Source organism: Lepisma saccharinum, chromosome 24, assembly GCF_977018435.1.
Source record: "Lepisma saccharinum chromosome 24, izLepSacc3.1, whole genome shotgun sequence".
Lineage (NCBI taxonomy): Eukaryota > Metazoa > Arthropoda > Insecta > Zygentoma > Lepismatidae > Lepisma > Lepisma saccharinum.
This window is the reverse complement of record NC_139252.1, coordinates 49602053-49624407: the sequence shown is the minus strand read 5'-3', so window position 1 is coordinate 49624407 and position 22355 is coordinate 49602053. Positions and strand designations below refer to the sequence as shown.

Genomic DNA, 22355 nt, shown 5'->3' with positions numbered 1-22355 from the left:
ATGCAACATGGAAGGACTTTACCGCTTTTATTGACTTTTTCTTTCCTTTCAGGCTTCAGGCCGGAGCAGTTGAAGCTTTGCAGACGGCAGCCGAAGCGTACTTGGTACAATTCTTCGAAGATGCCCTGCTGTGTGCGATCCACGCAAAGAGAGTCACCTTGATGGACAGGGATCTTCAACTCGCGAGAAGAATCCGTGGAAGGGGGGACATTGTAAACTAAACCTCCAAGTGTACTTCGTGCATGTGTGCACTTACATACCAAAGTGGTCTGTGAGATTAGAATTTACCTTGGTTGAAATTTCATGGATATCACAACCACAAGACACAAAGTTTTACTGATGTAACATATGGCGGATTTATCAAGTGCATCTTGATTCATCAATATGTGTGGACGTTGCTACAGGTTGTCAGCATTCGTTAACCAATCCAACGGCAAGTTTAGCAAGCACCAGTCACACCTTAGAATATCGTAAGTGAAAAACAATGCCTGGCATCAACCACAGAAAAGATGGAAATATTCTGCATTAAAATATGCTATTTTATAACGAAACTGGAGGAGCAAGAATTTTATTTTTTTAAACGCTAGCTACTTATGTTGTAATTTTAATGAGATGCTGAAATTTAATACAGAAGATGTATTTATTGATTTGTCAGATTCCATTTCTCCTAGGACTGTTCTTTCTCAGATCAATAATACGCTCGTGAAGTTTTATAATGAAGTTTCCTACATTGTAAAGATCTGCATTTCTGTATAGGCTTTATATGCTTCCTAAAACTGTGTACAAAACAGAGGAAACAATACTGGAAATGAACACATATTAAATAGTTTTGATTATAATCTCAAATAATTGTAACTTCAGTTGACGGCTGCAAGAGGACGTGTTCAGTGCGATTACAGACAAAATGTGTAGACATCAAGTACTTTGTTTCCCTTAACCAGTATGCAATTTGTAAAATTCTGGAATACATCTACTTTTTAATTATGTTTCTGTGTGTTAGGTTTTTATATATAGACCAAATACTTGAATTAGAACTATCAGATGCCATTATGTACAAATCAGTATAGGAAAAAGATAATACAAGATAGGTTTAATAAGGTTCAATTTTTTTTTTTTAATGGAAATTAAAATGATGCTGTCCATGCATGATAGTACAGAGTTGCTCTTTTTCAAATCTTGTTTTTATTCATGATTGTTGTAATGTAAATATGAAATTCTTTGTGGTTGTACACAATTCCGTCACTCCTTTTTAGGGTCTTCCATTCGGAAGAATTCTAATTATGTAATGTGTACATTCTTTGGTAAGGTAGAATGTAATGTATTTAAGCCGAAGTACAAATTGTGTTTTTATAATGTCTTTGAACTTGATTAATAATTGACAAAATATATCTGCCATGTTGTGCTTTTTTTTCTTCTTTTGTTTTTTGCAACAAGAAATTTTGTCTTTGTAACAGCAACTTCTTGTAGAAGTGAAGTGTATAACTCACATATATATGTATATATTTTTAAGATATTAAACTATGATAAAAATAATGCTAATAAAGTTGTTTTGTTTTCAATGCAAGGTCTAATACAACCACCAAAATTAACTTCATTGATGTAAGACTAACTTTTTTTTGTCATTACGAATATTGTCTATTAAATGTACAAGTTTGCAAGGCTGATATAGCTATGAGTGCGAGTCAAATTAAAATTGTTTATTAGGTTGGCGCAAAACTTTTTTAAGTTTCTAAGCCAGCAACTTCAAAGTAGGATATGTATATCTTAGCTTGAAATATCATTTATCAATTGAAATAAGAACCATGGGAAGAAAGCATATTCGATCCCCATAAATTGTCTAAACGTCTACAAGATAAAAATGAAAGAAACCATTAGAATCCATGCATTTTTGCCAACAAAAACCAATTCTGCTCATTCTGGTAGTATAGAATTCTGCGATGCCATTTTGAGCTGCTGCATGGTTGTCGGTGAACTTGCTGTTGCAGAAATTGTTCTGGGTGCTTAAAAAAGCGGTAATCTGTCATGGATAGGTCTGATAGTTTGTCAGATTTCTGCAGTCATGTTCAAGACATGTAACTTTCATGGGGAGAGGTTTCTCCTTTTCGAACGATCAATGTTTGACATAAATGTTGCGGTTCCTGGTGCATTTTGGCACTTTGTTTTCAATATTTCTTTCTGCTGTGCTTGATTTGCTAAGGTTCAGCTTGCGAAAGAGACCATACCTTCTGGTGAGGCTTCACTTTGTCCCATGATTTTCTGCCATAAAATACATTGTACAGAGGTTGTTTCCGATCTATGGTGACGAAATTGCACACCTTGAGCAGCACCACCAAGCGAACGAAGCTCCCAGTCATGTGGGCACGTTGGACCGTTGACTGTGTGTGACAGATGTGGTCATTGCATATCGGGAAGAATGACACCGAAAATGAGTGCATATTAGGAGGGTTACATAACTGCACTTTCCAATGTAAACTACAGTTACAGTGCCATTATAAAACTGTGCAAGGAGCGTGGATTCACTGTGTCCAAAAATGGCATATCATGGGTGTTGAAAGAGGTAGGTAAGGCAAGGCATGGGATGATTCCTGTGGGGCAGAAACAGGTCAACCCCCAACCTGCCACTAGCCGCACACCAGCTACATTTGGGACGTCAGGGTGCTGGCCACCAGGATGAAACCAGCCACAGAGAAGTATCGCGAATCGGCTACAAACATCACTGAAGACAGTGCACACCATCATTCACTGCGATTTGGGTTTGGAAAAGCGACGCAAGGGTCGTGTTCATAAGCTCTTGCCAAAACACATCCAGGAACGTCACACCAACTGTTGAAAGCTTTATGAGCAGCACCTGTCAGGTAAAAAGTGGAAGTTCGTTGTTACATTGGACGAGACATATGTTTATCTTGATGACTGTCACAAGCCACGTGCAATTTTTTATCGATCGACAGGTGTGGGGGACTTTCAAAGATGGTTACAGCATACACCATGTTGCCAAAAATACGAAGGTTAATTCAGATTATTATCAGGCTAACGTCCTGACACCTGTTTATCGCCATGACAGTCCCCATCTCTACGAGAGAGACCAGAATCGTGTGTGGGTGCATCAAGACAAGGTGTCAAGTCACACAAGTCAACCTGCCTCTTCCTCCAACAAATGGCAGAAGAAACTGGAATTCGTTCCATTCCTTTCACAGACATTCCAGTTAAATCACCTGATGCCTCACCGATGAACTTTTGCACCTTCGGCCTACTGAAACAAGCCTTGTCTCACAGTAGACCCTGCATCATTGAAGGGCTATGGAAAGCCTGTCAGGAGCAGTGGTTGAGGCTGGACATGACTACAATTCCTACCAGTCTCCTACAGTGGAAACTTCGCTGTCGGGCAATTGCCAAGATGCAGGGCCACCAAATAGAGCACTCCGATGGTGACGACATGGTTTCTCTTAAGGTAGGTGCATTTGAAATTGTCACCATAGATCGAAAACAACCTCTGTACATACTCTTATCACATTAAGACTTTTGTAGCTATGTTCACTTGCTCTGCTATGTCCCCCGATAGTAAGCCAATGATTTTCATTCTTAATTTGTCAATGTTTGGAATGCTTTATTCTTATTGATGGCCATCACAATCTCTGTCTTCAGTGACCATAACTCTTCCCCCTGAAAAACATTTTATCCAGTCATAAACTACTGTTTTTATAGTACAGTATTCATTCCTGTACCATTTGCTTTTTGATACGTTGAGAAACATCCTGTACAGCCCCTCCGTCTTTTGCCACCACACTACTCAACAAGCTAATAGTACCTTTGTGAGGCTCTATATATAAAGACCAAACTTCGTATTTTTCGAAGTAATGTTAAGTCTGTACTGTTATATGGGTCTGAGACATGGAAGGTAACAAAAACGATTACCTCTAAACTACAGACCTTCATCAATCGCTGCCTGAGAAAATTTTTGAATATCTTTTGGCCAGAAGTGATTCAAAACCAAGAACTTTGGAGAAACCGAGGTGTCCACAGGGAACAACAGGAATTAAGTCAAGTAAGTCACTCATTCCTGTGAACTAACAGGGTGTCTTATCAATCAAGAAAATCGAGAAAAAGTCAAGAAATCAACCGGTAGGCCAAGATAGTCAAGAAATTACGCTTGAGGTCAAAAATGTTCGCTATTTTTTACAGTATATTGAGTTTTCATTGTTATATACCCATACCTGTACTGGGATTTGATAAAATTGAATATTTAGAAATCTAAAATTGGATTGAGTTGCAGTTAAGATTTGTTTACTGTTTCTTAAGAATTACATTCTTATATGCGTGAAGTTTTGTAAAAATATTAAATAATGTAACATGGCCATTCTAAAATGAAATCTGAAGCATTAATTTTAACATGCATTAATAATTAAAACAAGTCTAAAGCTTCAGTTTTCATCTTAGCCGGACTTGTAATAGGGGTTTTCATTGAATAAAAATATCTATTTTTCTAATTTGCAATTATACCTAAGCAGAGGGCCATTATATAATGTTAAGGAAAAGTAAAGAATTTTGGATTTGTCTCTAGCAGCTTGAATCACATATTTCAATGTACATTTGTTAATCAAGTTCAAGCTCAGATATTCTTCTGACACACCAAAATACATGGTGGACATAGTAAACGCAGTTTAGTATTTAATTGGTTTTCTGATTAATTTCAAAGGTCCAATGCCTTCATTGGGGGTGGCAGAACTCAGTGCTACCACCACCTCGAAACAAAGCTGTGAAGCATTACCATCTCCAACCTAGATACTGTAACATTTGTTAATGAAGGTAATGGTCTACACTGGAAACAGAAATATGGAACATCACCTGTACAATACAACTCTAAACATTGATCTGCAAACTAGGGATAACGGATATCTCGATAATCCGAATAGAACAGATCTGATTAAGGATTTGTAGAAAATCTGTATAGTGAAATACAAAAATGATGAATAAAAGTATATGTGGATAGCGTGTAAAATGGAAAAACAATAAAACTGTCTGGATAATGCACACAATATCAGAATATCCAATATCCAGATAAAATTTTATCCACATTTGGTCATCCCTAATGCTAACATCATCAAAACATAGTGGGGCTTCTGTGCAGTACTTTTGGGGGAGGGAGTGGGACATTTCATAGTTGTGTTCTAGGAGTGGTACACCATGAAATGTTTCGTGTCATTTGTAACCTTCATGAAAATTGTTTAAACACAAATATGGTTATCAAGGATCATTTTAAGTGGAGTTTGCATTCACCACTTTTGTTTTTCCCTAGTTGCATTTGAAATTTTCATTTCCTTTTTCAAAATTTTGGGAGGGACTGCGTAAACCAGTGTTGAATATACACTGAAACCTTCATTTTACATTTTTAGGGAAACGAGCTGAAAAAACACAAAATGTAAGAAAATATAAAATTAGGGAAGATGCAATTTTAACATAAAATAAGGTTCCACTGTATAGTGTGTACACAGCATGAAATTATATACTTCATGTGTAAACACCTTATCCATTTGTCACCAGCTTTGTGACTAAGTTCAAATTGTGAAACGTATACAGTGGAACCTCGATTTTATGTTTTCTAGAGGACCAAGCTGAAAAAACTTAAAATACGGGAAAATATAAAATCAATGAAAAAGTTTTATAACATTTTGCTATTTTGTGACCATCAAGATTGAATGTGTAATATGGAAAAATGTAAAAGCCGGGAACTTAAAATCGGTGTTCCCTGTTTATAAAAAAAGAAGAAGAAATGTAATAGTATGCCATTTTGTTGCTTAGCAACCAGTTGTTGAAAACAAATGAAGTAGATAACAAGATCATTTTTGCATAGTTTCAATCATAGTAATTGGTACATAATTTAATGTACTATTTTTAGTGCAAATAATAAGCATATCCACTATCGAGCAGTGTTGTGATTTAAAACTATGTGCATTACTGTTATTTGTGTAATTTGCTGTGAAGTGGAGTAATAATTAACCGAGCATAATGTAAAATGTCAAAGCTTTGACCACACTATCAGCTTTCACACTAAAACAGAAAAAAATAAAAAATAAACATAATTTTATTTGTGGAAATCTTCCACTTATCTTCAGTTTATAAAAATTCAAACCACATGGTTAACAATAAGATCACCGTGAACTACACATCTTATCAGCTTTCAGGACTTGCGTTTTAGGTTCTTCTGTTGAGGATGCATTGTTTGAATGGGATCTTCTTCTCTTCCCTTGGTTCCTCACTTTCTTCTCCTGTTTCTTCTCTGCCTGCACACTGGAAAGTTTGGTATTTGTGAGACACACGTGGAACATTCCAATTCATTCGACTTACCTGGATCTTTTCGATTTGTACCAAAATAGCAAGTTACATTGCCTGTTATGTTCTTATGTAATGCCACCAACTACTACTCTAATAAGTCTTTAATCACAGGGCTGGCAAATTTTCAAATTACTTCACATTTAGTTTCAACTCATTTAGCTAAAACTACTTAAAAGCTTAGTAGGTCCTTTTTGGGAACTCCACTGAGTCTGAAGATGTGTATATGAGATTTGTAAAACTAGGCAAGGGATTTTATGGTAAAAAAAAAATCAATGCTCTCTTTTTCTGCACCTTCTATATACAGGGTTACCCATTTGGGTATGGATAAAATAAAACATTAACAAAAACGTAAATGTGATAGTAGGAAAATTTTCGTGTTGATGTTTTCGTGCGTGAAACATGGGAGTTTTGCTGTAGTGTGTTGGCAACAATGAACTGATTCGTTATTGTTAAAATGGCATTTACGAACCAGCAATGGGCTAAATGTGTCATTTGGCATGTTGAATGTGTGTGTGTTACACAAGTCCAACAGGAATTTCATCGTCAGTACGGTGTAAAGTACCGAAACCCACAGACATTGATGATTTGAAACTAAAAATCTCAAAGGCTTTCGACAGAATCACCCCAGAGATGTTACACCAGAGTGGAATGAATTGAATCACCATTATGAGTTGTGCAGAGTTTGCAATGGAGGTCATGTAGAAAACTGAAAACTGTACCAAACTGTTAGTAGTGTATAAAAATAAAAACTCCCACCTTTCAGTCTTTTGTATACAATATTTCAGGTAATTACATTTGACCAAAAAAAATTCACAACCATTTTATTTTATCCATACCCAAACAGATCACCCTGTATAATGTGCACGAACTGCATAGGGAACTGTGGTTCTGCCGAATAGGTTTTATTGAAGTTTGTTTTTTCTCACGGGTATTGCTACATTATCTTGGGAACTACTGGGGCTGCAATGATTAAATTACGAGGGTCACTATTTATATTTTGAGCCTAACAATGAAAAAACAGTAATTTGGTATTGAAAACTGCTTTATTGTTTTTCGAAGTATTCTCCTTTATGGTCAATACACTTTTGCATTCGATCGAACCATTTGTCAAAGCAGTTTTTCCAATCTTCTTGAGACACCTCCATAATATGGTTTTTGAACGCATCAACGGCGTCTTCCGCTGACGAAAATCGTTGTCCACGCAATTTAATCTTGACATTCGGGAACAAGAAGAAGTCATTGGGTGCCAAATCAGGACTGTACGGCGGATGACCCATCAATTCGATTTTTTGACTGTTCATAAAGTCGGTTGTTAGACGAGATGTGTGACAGCTGGCATTGTCTTGATGAAGAATGATCCGACGGCGTTTGTTTGTTTTCCGTATTTGACCGAAGACCTCTGGCAAACAAATTGTCGTGTACCATTCAGAGTTGACCGTTCTACGTTCCTCTAAAGGCACAGTTGCCACATGACCAGTTTTCCCGAAAAAACAGGCGACCATTTGTTTCGATGTGCTTCGAGCGCGAACAACTTTTGTTGGATTGGGTTCATCTTGAAACACCCATACAGTCGACTGCTGTTTACGTTCCAGCTCATATGCATATATCCATGATTCGTCACCTGTTACAATCTTATATACGTTTTTTGAAGCACCACGATTGTATTTATTGAGCATTTGTTTGCACCAATTGACGCGAGTGTCTTTTTGAGTTTTTGTCAAATTGTGTGGGATCCAACGAGAACATACCTTTCTCACAGCTAAATGATCATGTAATATTTTATATATGCTGGTGGAACTAATGCCTATGGTTGCCTCAATCTCACAGTATGTCACATGACGATCTTGCAGTATTAGGATTTGCACAGCATCAATGTTTTCTTGAACAACAACTGATTTTGGACGATCTTCGCGAATCTCATCGGTGAACGAATGACGGCCACGATTAAATTTGTTATACCAGCGTTTCACAGTGGCAAAGGATGGGGCTTCATCGCCAAATGCGGAAGTAAGTTGATCGATGCACTCTTGTCTTGATAATCCACGTCGAAAATCGTAAAAAATCATCGCACAAAAATGTTCACGAGTTAATTCCATTTTATTGTTGTCGCGCAATCTCCAAGGCAACATAAACAACACCAATCAAGCTATTGACAAAACATTTGAAATACGTTATGGTCAATAATGCCAGACGATTCCGTGCAAATGTCAAACCGCACCTAACTTCAATCAGTGTTGCCAAGGCTCAAAATATAAATAGTGGCCCTCGTATACCATTTTATAGCTCTTGTTCTGTTCTACAAAATGAGACTATAGGATTTTATGTAGCTGCTCAAGAAGAGTGAAAATAATGTATTTTCCTGGCAAATTTTTTAACAAACCATGAAAGAAAATGAAGGAAAAAGGTACTGAAGCATCAAAGAGGGATTAAAAGGGGGATAAATGTTATAATCTCACAAAAAGGTGCAACAAAGTGTGTTCATTTCAATTGGTTTCTTGTCCTAACACACACATCTCAAACAATCTGTGTGAAAACAGCTACATTTTTGAAAAGATGTTGCATCTAAAATCCATTCCCTAATCATCACTCTATTTTTCATGTAATATGCTGTTCATGATTTAAATAATAATAATAATAAATAAATAAATTAGGGCCTTTGAACCTTACTCTTACAGATTTCCACGAATACGACACTGATGTATATTTTTAGCAATTAAAAATTATTCATAATATTGATTAATATTAGTGGATGAGTATTCAGCTCCAAATGTATGTATAAATTGACCAGTTTTGCTTCAAACTATTCACGAATTCTATCAGAATACTGAAACATCTGTTATGCAATCACAAAATACAGTTTTCTCACACAATATTGGTGGAAAATAAATGAAAATTTCGAATTTTACGTAACCTCCAGGATAATAAGACCGCCTCAAAAGACAAAGTTTTTCAGGTAATTTTAGATACATTTCCAGATTTCTGGAGCATGGAACATTGTCCTTTGATATTGGATCAATGAAATATCTTATCAGTAATTGATCAGAATTCGTTAAAATTTCATCTGCTCCATCCTGAATTTAAAACAGTTTATTTTTAATCACAAAGTCCACTTTTACTGCACATTGAATGGCTATAGTGTATTTGCATATTTTTCATGTTATTATGGCTCCAGCATAGCCAAATGGTTAGAGCTCTCGCCATTGGTGTGAGTGCTCCAAGGTTCAGTTCCCAATGGGAGTCCCCAAAATTTCAGTTTTGAACCAGAAATGTGAGAATAATTTGGAAGTTACGAGGGCAATTTGGAAAGAAACCTCCGTTTGGCCATGTGCAAGAAATAGATGGGGATAGCAACGTCAGTCCTGTGGTGCTGTGCACAGTAGTTCAGTAAGCACTGAGGAGTGGAAGGAGAAAGTTGTGTTGCAGTTGACTCGTTTGCTATAACAATTGAAAATGAACGCTCCAGTAGAAAATCCTGCCAAATGTGAAGTGGGTGCTCACCCGCACACCGCTGGACACACTCAAGAACTTTTGGAGCAGTTCTGTTTGGATGTTTTTGATCATCCTCCCTATAGTACAGATTTGGCACTGAGCGACTACCACCTCTTCAGACACATGAATCAGTGGCTTGCGTCGCACTGCTTCGACAATGACAATGTGCTTCACGATGCTGTTAGAGGGTGGCTTCATTCCCAGGTGGGAGATTTTCTTGCAGAAGGAATTTCAACTCTTGTAAAGTGTTATGACAAGTGACTTAATTTGAATGGTGATTATGTTGAAAAGTAATGTAATGTTGTACTTTTCTAATGTGTATAATAAAAGTTCTGTATCTAAGTGTCTGTCATTGATAACCAAATGGCGGTTTTTATCCGAATTGCTCTCGTATTTGAAGAAGGAGTACCAGGCTCCGGTCTCGAAAGTCAGAAAATAGTGGCAATGTGGATCCTATGCACTGACCATGAGCTGTTACGCTATGGAGTTTTAGTTTCATCTTATGCAGACACTGGAATAGCATCAGTTTGAATCAGTGATTAAATTCAAACCAACAGTTGTTAATACATATGCCACAGATACTAGTCATGGTAAGTTTTATACATGAATTGATGATGAAATATTTTAACGATATTTGAAAGGCATTACCTTGTCATTGCCCGCGTTCCTGGTCCCCAACATGGCGAGGGGTTCTCTTGGAACCTGGTGATTCCCATTCGTCGAGAAGGTGGATTCGCATCCGGATGTTCCACGAAGCTGATTTCATTGGTCGGTTCCTGCGACAGGATCTTCTGAGCAGGGCTGCCAGGAGTGAGGCGTTCTTTCTTCACAGGATTCTCCTTCTCCCAGTATCGAAGAATGTCCCAGATTAGATCTGGTGGTGCATCTGTCTTCACAGAAATTGGATGAGCGTGGGAAATAGATACACGGTAACCAGCATTCAGAATGGCCGACCTTGGAATAAGACAAAGGTGTTTTATTAGTTATTTATATGTTCAAGCACAACAACAACAATAAAAAAGTAGTTGCATCTGCCATATAAATTTGGATCTGAACCCACTATACAAAGTGCCATCACTAAGAATCAAATTTGTGACCCTTTGTATTCAAGCAAGAGCCGCGATGGTCTGGTCGGTAGGGCATCTGACTGCCTTGTGGTATACCAGAGTTCAATTCCCGGGGAGGGTGATCTAAGGTCAGAATTTTTGCAGCCTTGTCCCCGCATAAAGTGGCTCTGGGGCTCACCCAGCCTCAAATCAATGGGTACCTGGGGGCAACCCTGGAGGATAAAGGTGGCCAGAGCATGCTGCTGATCACATCAGCTCCAAAATGGGCGAGATCGAGAATGTGTGGGGTCCTACCCCACATCCCCTAAATGTGCCTAATGGCACGGTGCTATATACATGGCGAACTTTACCTTTACCTTACATTCAAGCAAGTCCCTCTGACATGTCTACACATGACCCAGTAAAACTTCAAGTATAATTCCAGGTTTTCAAGGTGAAAAATAACTGTTACAATTAAAAAAAAATAACACTGTACATTAAACATTTGGGTTACATGATAAATTCAAGGTTTTCATAGAATATTTTTAATTGTACATCGAATCAGTATTGGTATACTTTATGTTGGTACTTTATTTTCATTTATTTCATTTTATTTCAGTCTATCCCTAGAATATTTAGTGATCATGCACATGCAAAAGTATTTAAAGAATGCATTTTTAATATCAACTGATTTGTTAATCTGCTGCATATATAAAATGGGACTTTGATTTTCTGTTATAGAACCAAGTGAAAAAACTCAAAATGTTAAAAATGTAAAAATTGAGAAAAATTTTACATCATGCTTTATTGGGACTATCATGGAAGATTGTATATTGTGGGAATACGTAAAATCAGGGTTCCAACAAATATACAGTTCTAAAATAGTATTTCACTCTTTGAACGTTAAAAACAGGAACACTAATAACAGCATGTATGGACTCTTTTGGTGCCAGATACCTTAAAATTATAGACGTTCAAAATGACCATCATTGCCAGCAATACATCATCTGCAATGAACAGATAAATAGCAGATATGGTTTCCATGGATGGAAAGCACAGGTAGTTTCAATCGCATGTCTCCAGTAATCCAGTGTCTGTGGCTTTGTGGCGTACACATCGTTCTTCGGTTTCCCACAGGTAGAAAGCTAACAGTGTTAAACTAGGAGATCGGGTGGATATTCGACACTTGTTATGTTTCTCGAAAGAAAAATTGCTCACCTCTGTCATTTTGTGTACACTAATGTATACTGACTAGTGGACCTACACACGCTCACAAACACTCAACGTAGAGATTGCAGCTTCAAATACAAAAAGTTCAGTCATCTTTAATAGTTTTCTCTGTAATTAACATTCAAAGAATGTAAACATTATTTTGGGACAATCTGTATATCGAATATATTTTTAATGTAAAAATCTTATGCACCTCATACATTAATGGAGTCATTCATTCCATTACACAATTCATTCCTGAATCGCTCGCATCTAGTACAGAATGCACATGCTTTGAGAGGTGCTTACCTGAACTTAATCATGGGCATGGACGAAACATGGATAACATTAGACAATCTGTCCACAGTGTAATACAAAGGTACATTGGGCAGCTCCTCTTTTATCACAGTCAGCATTCCTTCCATTCGCTTGGCTGTTCCAAACTCCTCTCGGTTACTGTGCACGAGATCTACAAGTCGCTCCACAAAATCTGCATCGTGAATGGGACCAGACCATATAGGACCACCGATCTGTAATAAGCAGGGAACACATTTATATGTAAATACATATTTACGTATGAAGCTGAAATCAGTTAAATCGTTGCACATCATGGTATACAGACTAGAAAAATTCAGTTTTTATATTCCATATTCGTACATATATTAGGTTTTGGTTCATATTTTACATATTTTCATTATTTGTATAAGGTGCCATCAAATGAAAAAGTCCATTTCCATGTACAGAGTTTATTACTGACATTGACTACACATATTCACCATATGAGGTAAGGCATTTATCTCACTTGGGTACCAACTGATGAATGCCTTGGTAGAAGAAGTCCTTGGGTTGTGAGGTAAACTATTCTGTCACTGCCACCTGCAGATCTGCGTCTGACGCATATACAGCATCCTCTGAGGTGTTTCATCATTGGGCTGAAAATTTGGAAATCAAATGGACTCAAGTCAGGACTGTAAGCAGGGTGGTTGAGCACTTCCCAACTGAAGGAATTCAACAGGTCCTGTGTTTGAATGGCGACATGGGGACGAGCATTACCGTGCAGTAAAATGATGCCTGTGCTGAGCTGAGAAATGTCGGGCAACATCATCAGCCAGCAAGATCATGGTGACCGTATTCTTCGATGGCCGTGGTCCCCTTCTAGTGGAGTTCCTTCCAAAAGGACACACCTAATGCCAACACGTACTGCGAAACACTGCGTCGTCTGCGGACAGCAATAAAGCATAAGCGACCCAGCAAGTTCAGCACAGGCATCATTTTACTCCACAATAATGCTCATCCCCATGTCGCCATTCAAACACAGGACCTGTTGAATCCTTCGGTTGGGAAGTTTTTAAGCACCCTGATTACAGTCCTGACTTGAGTCCATGCGATTTCCACATTTTCAGCCCAATGAAGAAACACCTCAGAGGATGCCGCTCACAACACAAGGACTTCTTCTACCAAGGCATTCATCAGTTGGTACCCAAGTGGGATAAGTGCCTTACCTCATACGGCGAATATGTGTAGTCAATGTCAGTAATAAACTCTGTACATGGAAATGTGCCTTTTCATTTGGTGGCACCTTATACATATTATTCCCATCTTTCACAACATTTCTCAACATATACTCCATATTCACGCAGTAACTACATGTGCCCGTGTGACCAAAAGAATTAGATGAATTTCTTGCAAATAACTGACAAAGTCCGAAGTGACGTTAAACAAACAAAAGTTTACGACCTATTTTATACCTTTCAATTGCATTAATAATTATATTTCTATCACCCGAACAATAATGTTTTTATTTTTTATTTTATTTTACACCTCCCAACACTTGTATAACGCTTGAAATTCCTGTTTATTTACAATTGTTGTCAACAATAGAGAATCAGGGCTTTAGTATCCACTCCAGACTTAGAACCAAATTTTGTTATTCATTGTTTTGGAAACAGAAAATGAAGACATATTTGTGTTGTTTTATAATTAATGTCAATGTAAGTGTACTGTATTTTAAGTAGCTTCTGTAGTGTCTAATATTATTAAGAAGATAAATTTTTACAATTTTAAGTCCATAGTTAACTCCATATTTTGGTGAAAATAACTAAATATGTATTTACATTTTTAGTACATATAAATCTGTTTCCTGGTAATAAGCAATAAACTGTAGAGGATGAATGCACACTCTTTCGACTGAGCAGTCGAGTAATGTTAAAGATTATTCCATATTTTCAAGATATTCTGATCTTTGGAGACAGCTAAAAACTACTTTTCTTTTGAGTGGTTTGCTACTGGTGCTTGAACCACCCTTCTTCTATCAGACAAGTAATAAATTTGAAATTCATTTTGCAACCACTTGAATGTATTTTCCAGAAACTACAAACTCATGACACTTACTTATGTTGTAGTTTTTAACATAATTGTGAATTCAACAATCAGATTTAGGTAACTACCTGAAAGATTCATTATACATTAGTATTATTATTCATGAATGAATTCAATGTTTGTTTTTTAAAGTTAACTTTATACACACATGTGGCCTGTCTAAAAAGTATACGACCTTTTCTTTTCCCGCGGAAAATATCTATGGAAGGTTGGCTAGGCTCTGCATATAGGTGAAGGAAACCTTCGTGCACGTTGCTGGGCATGTTGGAACCATCAGTCGATGAGAGGCAGCTGGCGAGTTATGACAATAAAATTAATACATTGTCATAAGAACATTTGAAAATGGTTAGGTTAAGTTCAGTGTTCCACATTTGTGCAATATCTATAATAATAGTCATATGATTGTTCAAAATTTTATTCAAATAATACAATTAAATGTCTGAAATTACTACTTAAACCAATTTCATTAAATATGATGTTTAAAAAAGCCAATTTGTATATCATGACAAAATTATCAAATTGTGCAAGATTCTGAATTCATATTCATAACAGTTATTTTTGACTGACAATATGAAAAAACAAATATCTTCAATCATATGTGTTCTTTCAGGCAAGCAAGATAAGTTACATTCAAATTTATAATTAAATTTATTGAAATTGTCTACATTTGCATTGGCATCAAGGTTTATATACAAAGGTCAACTCTTTAAAATTGTTCAATGTCTAATATGATGTCATACTTGGTATTTTGTATCAACATTCAAAAAATGGTAATTGTAATCATTAGATAAGTATATTGTGATATGCATAGTAAAATAGCTGTAACAGAGCAAATATGTACATTTACAACATAAACATTCAAGCTGTTAAGCACTTATGGACAAAAATATAAAACAAAAACAATTGAAGATAACACATACTAAAAAATCTGGCTTGAACTAGTTGCTCTAATACTAGTTGCCTGTGACTTTAAAAAAATCTCAAGATGGATGGAAGATAAGTAAAAATGTGGCTATTGGTGAAGGATGGATATTTGTATAAATCTGGATATTTTGAAAGATTATACTTTACAAGTTAATCTTTAATAGTTTCTTTAAACTATAAAGAGACATTTTGTTGATAACAGAAGCTTGAAAATGCTTTTATAATGGAATAATCTGTATAACGAAAAAGGAAAGATTTGGAACTGGTGTAAAGTGCCTAGTTTAATAATTGAGAGCAGGAAATTATTATCTGATGGCATCTGCATTAACTAGCTAGTAAATGAATATTGCATTATCTAAAATGAAATGTTATGAGAAATAAGACTAAGTGAGTGAAATATTTTCTGCATTTTGGATATGAATAAGCCAAATGTGAAGTTTTGAAAATTGAAGAATGGAAGCCATCTTGTAGACCGGATTGAGGAATTTGACATGTTGAGTGTGCTCAGATGTAGAACTGAGGCATACTCAAATATTTAGTGAAGGACTTGCTCTGTCTCACAAGGAGATAATAAAGAAATTTTTTCTACATATAAATAACATTTATATGTTATAAATGTTCTTGTAAACAATTGCATAATTTGATGCTCTTATAACATTTGTTATTTCTAGTTATTTTATCAATGTAATAATTATAAAAATATTTATTATTGTATGAACATAAACACTGTTCGTCAGCATATGTAAGCTGGTATTCCTTTTCAACATATATCCGTAGCTTCCTACTGAGCTATTACATTGATTTGAATTTTTGACAGGTATATACATAAAATGATGTGCCAATCAAGACTTCATATTTAACCGAGGACATTTATCAAAGTGATTGATTAGTGAGATAGTTTAGACTGAATTGTCTTCTCGATATTTAGTCACACTTTCTTCTCTTTTCATCACGTTCCATCGTCATATATTTACGATTATGAGACTCATAAATATATGTGCCCAAATTACCGCACTTTTATTGCTAACAGTGTATTCCAACAGAAGAATCAGGCTGCTGAACAAAGTGAATAAATATGCATGAACCCCTTTATTAATATTCCCCTACTTTACCTAGACAACAGGTTACCATCGGGTGTGAGCGTTCTAACTACTCTCCCTACCATCACCGTGCAATCTGAGATAAACAATATAAAATTCCAAATTATTATATTGAACCTTTTAAGGCTTAATGCTCCGAGACTTTTCTGTGTTTGGATGAAACCTGTCTTCGGTTTCTTCAACATCCCCTTTTAACACTTCGAAGTCGACATGTCTTTACTTCACATGATATCGGAAGCATGTGAACCTATCCTTAGGCCACTAAGTTATACTTTATGTTCACACAGAACAAAGTAAAGTGTAATTCTTTTCTTTAAACAAAGAATCTTTGATAATATTTTTCAACTTTAGGGTTTGCATATGTGATCGATTGATTTCAGCATTGAAACAGAACTATATTCATGACTCAACATGTCAAGCTATGTAACCACTGACCTTACTCCATCGACAATATCCAAACTAAAACATATACTGATACTGTCATAGTGAAAGTATTCAAGATAACTCTTCGTATCAGATGTTACATGTACACAATAAAGTTATTTTGCTAAACTGTATGTTTCATATTCACATACTCATAAAACTATGTATGTTTCATAACATACTTTTTCCAAATATATGCAACCACATAAGAATGTTACAACACTCATAGTTCATATTACTGTAATTCTGAACTTAATCACAAATGATAAGTACTATAAGTATGTAACAATCTTTACACATCAAGTAATTTTCAGACACATATCTGATAAAATACAGTAAGACATGTCTGCACACTGCAACAATGCCTTTGAAAAGATACATTACAGGTAAGTAATCAAATGATTGAAATGTAAGTCTACGACATTACAACTTTGAAGTTAACTTTAACTTCATGACATCATCGTGACATCTTCTGCGTACATGTGTACGATGCATGATCAAGTATGCTATCATAGTCAAAGTACAAATATGTGAGGAGTAAGCATGGAATGCTTCTAGACTAAATTTTCTCCTCCATAATTTCAAACATCGCTGCCTGAATGTTCTTTTACGAACATGTTTAGGATGAGTTGTTACTTTTCTCCTTGCACCTGGGCAATTGGTGAAAACAGTCTTATTAATTTGTTTCAATTTAAGTTTGGTGCCTTTTCTAATTGTATCCTTCAACTGGACATTTGAAACACTTTAGGGAAACACCCCTTCACCTTGGTCTAGAACACCGTGAAACTTCTTGTCCAAAATCATTTGTGAAAGTTTCTTCTCTACTTGGTTTACAGGTATGTTAATGCATTTTGAAACTTAATCCACCTGAACACGAGAATAAGGTTCGATGATTTGACAAAGGTTTTGTTCCAACACTGTGTCATAAAGGCTGTCTAAATGTGCTCGAACAATTGGATCATTTTCCAGTTCTTCTTTAAACTTATCCACAGCCTCCTGAAAGTCTACCAGAGATCTCTTAAGACTTGCTTGAGCAACACACTTCATAGCTTCAATTGCACTTCCGGCATACTTCAGAGCCAGTTTCCCGCTTATGATCTGCTGCACATCTTCTGGTGTGTTCAACATTATTTTAGACAGCAGCATGTACTTCAATGCAGTCAAAGCCTTTGAGCTTTCCACACTATCATAGCCTTCAAATGCTTCATAGAAGTAAGAGTATGCTGTTTTGAAGTCTATCTCATCAGCAGCATGAAGAATGCCTGACTGCATATCAAGCGATGCTTGTAGTTTTGGAGGGCAATATATTGAATTAGCTGTAGTCCGAGCTGAGGTAAGTGCTGCACGTGCTTTTGGAAGATTACTCAAGGCATGGTAAGTTTTACTTTCTAGAAGTTGAACCTCTAGCAATAACATTTTGTCATCAAACTTATTCAGTTCTCTTAATAAGGTCGATCCCAAGTGAAGAGCTTCAGTAAACATTCCAGTGTCAAAATACAAAGCTATTAGGCAGGCTTCCAAATACTGCCGGAGGATAGTCTTTTTCTCTTGTTTTGCACACTCGATGCACTCCTTGCACAACTGAACTTTACTGCCAAAGCTGGCTTCCAGATCCAAGAACATGTCAACCAGAGCACGAACCAATTTTGCTGCCTTCGCCTTACTAATGGTGCAGAGGAAGGGTCTCATCTGCTTAATAAGTTCAGACAGTTCTTTTGCTTTGCCATCTCTCTTGTAAGTCTCTCCTAGTTTCAAGATACTTTGTTCTTTGAGACGAATTGCATCTTCTTCACTTTCATTTTCCTGTTCTTGCAGAAGCCTGGACAGATCATCTATTTCGTCCAACTTATTCGAGACTGACGTTGACTGGGCTCTTACCACACATATAACTGCCGCCATTTTTGTCTTTTTGCCCACCTCAAGTTCATCTTTGATCTCTTCTCTAAGCTCTGTACAGGTAGCTTTGATTTCACCTCTGAACACTCTGACTTCTGAGATACTAGTTTTAATAATATCATTCAGCTCTGTCAATTGAGCATTAGTCTTGTCCTGATTAGCTTTGAGATCCTCCTGATTAGTTTTGAGATCCTCCTGATTAGCTTTAAGATCTGTTTGGCCATCCTTGATAGCATTGAGAGCAGCCATAACATCTGCCAAGCAGAAATCACCCTTTGGATCTGACATATTTAAAGGTAAAAACACCTAACCTCAGAAACCAGAACAAGAAGCAAAACAATACAAAGGTTATTATAAGCTAGAACCTTTTCAACTAATCACCTGACGTCTCATAATCTTAAATATATGACGATGGAATGTGATGAAAAGAGAAGAAAGTGTGACTAAATATCGAGAAGACAATTCAGTCTAAACTATCTCACTAATCAATCACTTTGATAAATGTCCTCGGTTAAATATGAAGTCTTGATTGGCACATCATTTTATGTATATACCTGTCAAAAATTCAAATCAATGTAATAGCTCAGTAGGAAGCTACGGATATATGTTGAAAAGGAATACCAGCTTACATATGCTGATGAACAGTGTTTATGTTCATACAATAATAAATATTTTTATAATTATTACATTGATAAAATAACTAGAAATAACAAATGTTATAAGAGCATCAAATTATGCAATTGTTTACAAGAACATTTATAACATATAAATGTTATTTATATGTAGAAAAAATTTCTTTATTATCTCCTTGTGAGACAGAGCAAGTCCTTCACTAAATATTTGAGTATGCCTCAGTTCTACATCTGAGCACACTCAACATGTCAAATTCCTCAATCCGGTCTACAAGATGGCTTCCATTCTTCAATTTTCAAAACTTCACATTTGGCTTATTCATATCCAAAATGCAGAAAATATTTCACTCACTTAGTCTTATTTCTCATAACATTTCATTTTAGATAATGCAATATTCATTTACTAGCTAGTTAATGCAGATGCCATCAGATAATAGAGTGAGGTAGTGTTTCTGTGTAATGTCGCATTTCCTTGGTTGCTGGGATGACGGATGATGGAGCAGAGATACTGCATCAAGTTTTGGCAGAAGCTTGGGGGAGATGAAAACGGAAACAATTCACAATATTCAACAGGTGTATGGCAATGATACTATGGGAGTTACCCAAATAAAGGACTGGAACCAGCACTTCAAAAATGGCCGCACTTCGACGGAGAGTGATCAGCGTTCTGGGAGACCATCAACAAGTCAGAATGCAGAAAATGTTGAGAAACTGAGGTCTTTCATAATGGAAGATTGTAGTTTGACAGTAAGGTAATTGCTGATTACATTGGTATCAGCAAAGATTCTGTGCATTCAGTTTTATGGGAGGATTTAGGCATGCACAAGGTAGTAGCAAAACTTGTGCCCAAGCTGCTTTCGCAGCAGCAGCGAGTACTTCGACGTGACATCACACAAGACATGCTGGAGACCATCAACAGAGATGCAGAGTTTCATCATGATAACTGGAGATGAAGATGATGGACATGGCTACTTGTGACTTCTGGTTGTTCCTGAAGCTAAAATCTACACTGAAAAGTTCCTCTTTCGACAGCCGAGAGGACATTATGCGTAACGCGACGGCGGAGTTGAGAGTCATTCCAGGAGTGCTTCCAACAAGGGCAGCCTTGTTAGGTTAAGTGTGTGAAATCCCAAGGGGGCTACTTTGAAGGGGATTAGGACGTGAACCATACCAGGCAAGTGGCTTTCTTTTCCTGGCATAAAGTTGGATACTTTTTAGACAGGCCACGTATTTGCATAGATAGCTTCCAACACCCACATGTTGAGTGGATATGTTCATCTTACCAGTAAATAACCAGGAATTTAAAAGATACACAGTTCAAATATACACTCTGTAAAGAAATAATAGCGACACTTGCTTGGATATGATTTTTACAAGATTCATTAACCAACACCCCCCAGTTATTTTCTATTTTCATTTATTTTTGTATGTTTCAATGCAAGAGGCTCCCTCTGGTGCTTCGTGCGATGCGAACTTCCCCCTGCACAATGCACATCAAAAGCAACAGAGTAGCACCAGAGAGAGCCTCTTGCATTAAAACAAATAAATAAATGAAAATAGAAAAGAACTGGGGGTGTTGGATAAATGTTATCATTTTCGCAAAACCACCTCCAGTTTCTTCTTCGATGATAGAAGGGAGTGATAGAGGCATCACATGATGAGAGGTTTTCCATTGAACAAACACGACCGATGTTGCCTCCTGTCTCCCTCATTCCCTCCTATCGGCTCCCTTGCAACGCTTCAGCACCCCTGCTCGTTCTACAGTTTACTAATGCATTCGGAAACGCTCCTTCACAAATTTGTCTGGTTGACAAATCCTGCTTTTCTTATTGTTTTAATTCACTTCATAATCTTGTGAAAACCATATTCGAGCAAGTGTCGCTATTTTTCCTTTACAGAGTGCAGATAAAACTGATAAAAACTGACATTTTGCAGACTTCCTGCCGGCACTGTCAAGGTAAAAATGGAGTCTAAAACATACGTAAAACTATATCGCCACCTGAATGCTGTTTTGTTATATCTCCACTATTCCTCTGAGATATGTTATTGTGTTCCATACAGGATAATGTGTCATGTTCTGAAGTGGCGTATCTGATTGTCAGGTGGTGTGAATTATCAACAATAATAAAATGTCTGTATAAATCTTGTAGTGTATTCTAAATTCACAAAAGTCAAACTTTCATCAGCTCAAGTTAGTGTGAATGGTCATATGACAAAATAGTATTCAGCCGGCGATATGTTTACACTGCCAATACTGGAAGGAAGCTATGTTTTAACAGTTTTATCTATGTATGCTATGTGTCTTTACGTGCAGTGCTTATTTTCTGGCAATATGCAACAATATGCTATACCGGCACGTTTTTAAGGTGGAAATATAACTACAGTCAACTCTCGATTCTACGACCCCGGGTATAACGACCCTCTCGAAGTAACGACCCTTTTCCCGGGAACCGTGAAAAATTTAGAAAAAAGTTAAAAAATTGAAGGAAATCGGACGAAAAATGCGTTTTTTTTTTCCACTCATTTCCTTCAAGAGCGCTCTACCGCTCACAATTGGGTCTGAACTAAAAATAAACACCACTACACCATTTTGAGTGATATCCAATAGCACTTGACCTCTGCCCTCCCCTCCGTCAAGTGCACCAATGTTACCCCGCACCAGACAGCTGCTACCCAACGCGCCAGGCTTGTTTTGCCACTCTTGCTCTTGGATACGCGAGAAGAGAAGATCGAATGTGCTTTGATGTTATTTTAAATTGACCTTGACTTGTTTCCTTGTCCTAAGAGCTGCTGAAAACTTGCGGGGGAGGGGGGGGGAGCAGACCAAAATAACCGCTGGACTTGCAGTCTTTGCCATGTGTATGGCACATTTCATCGATAAATACAGCAGCTTGAGAGATAAGATCGCAGGAAGGTTCCAAAATACA

General features: G+C 36.8%; 2 protein-coding genes and 1 pseudogene across 4 annotated transcripts in view; 1 reads left to right on the top strand and 2 right to left on the bottom strand.

The window, feature by feature from the left end:
• Positions 1-519, top strand: part of LOC145978245 (histone H3, embryonic-like) — a 39979-nt gene extending 39460 nt beyond the window's left edge. Inside the window, exon 5 of the mRNA XM_083110728.1 lies at positions 53-519. Within this exon, the coding sequence (XP_082966854.1) occupies positions 53-221 (169 nt within the window). The 3' untranslated portion in view covers positions 222-519. The remainder of the gene's footprint in view (positions 1-52) is intronic.
• A 5371-nt stretch (positions 520-5890) lies between these two features.
• Trm1 (tRNA methyltransferase 1) overlaps positions 5891-22355 on the bottom strand; it is a 43613-nt gene continuing 27148 nt past the window's right edge. The window contains exons 8-10 of one of the 3 annotated variants that reach the window (XM_083111017.1): positions 12384-12604; positions 10468-10773; positions 5891-6285 (exon numbers count right to left, since the gene is read on the bottom strand). In XM_083111017.1, coding sequence (XP_082967143.1) covers positions 6147-6285; positions 10468-10773; positions 12384-12604 — 666 coding nt within the window. In that variant the 3' untranslated portion in view covers positions 5891-6146. The remainder of the gene's footprint in view (positions 6286-10467; positions 10774-12383; positions 12605-22355) is intronic. The other 2 variants (XM_083111019.1, XM_083111018.1) reach the window with 2 other exon arrangements.
• On the bottom strand, positions 17645-18799 carry LOC145978406 (26S proteasome non-ATPase regulatory subunit 11 pseudogene; annotated as a pseudogene).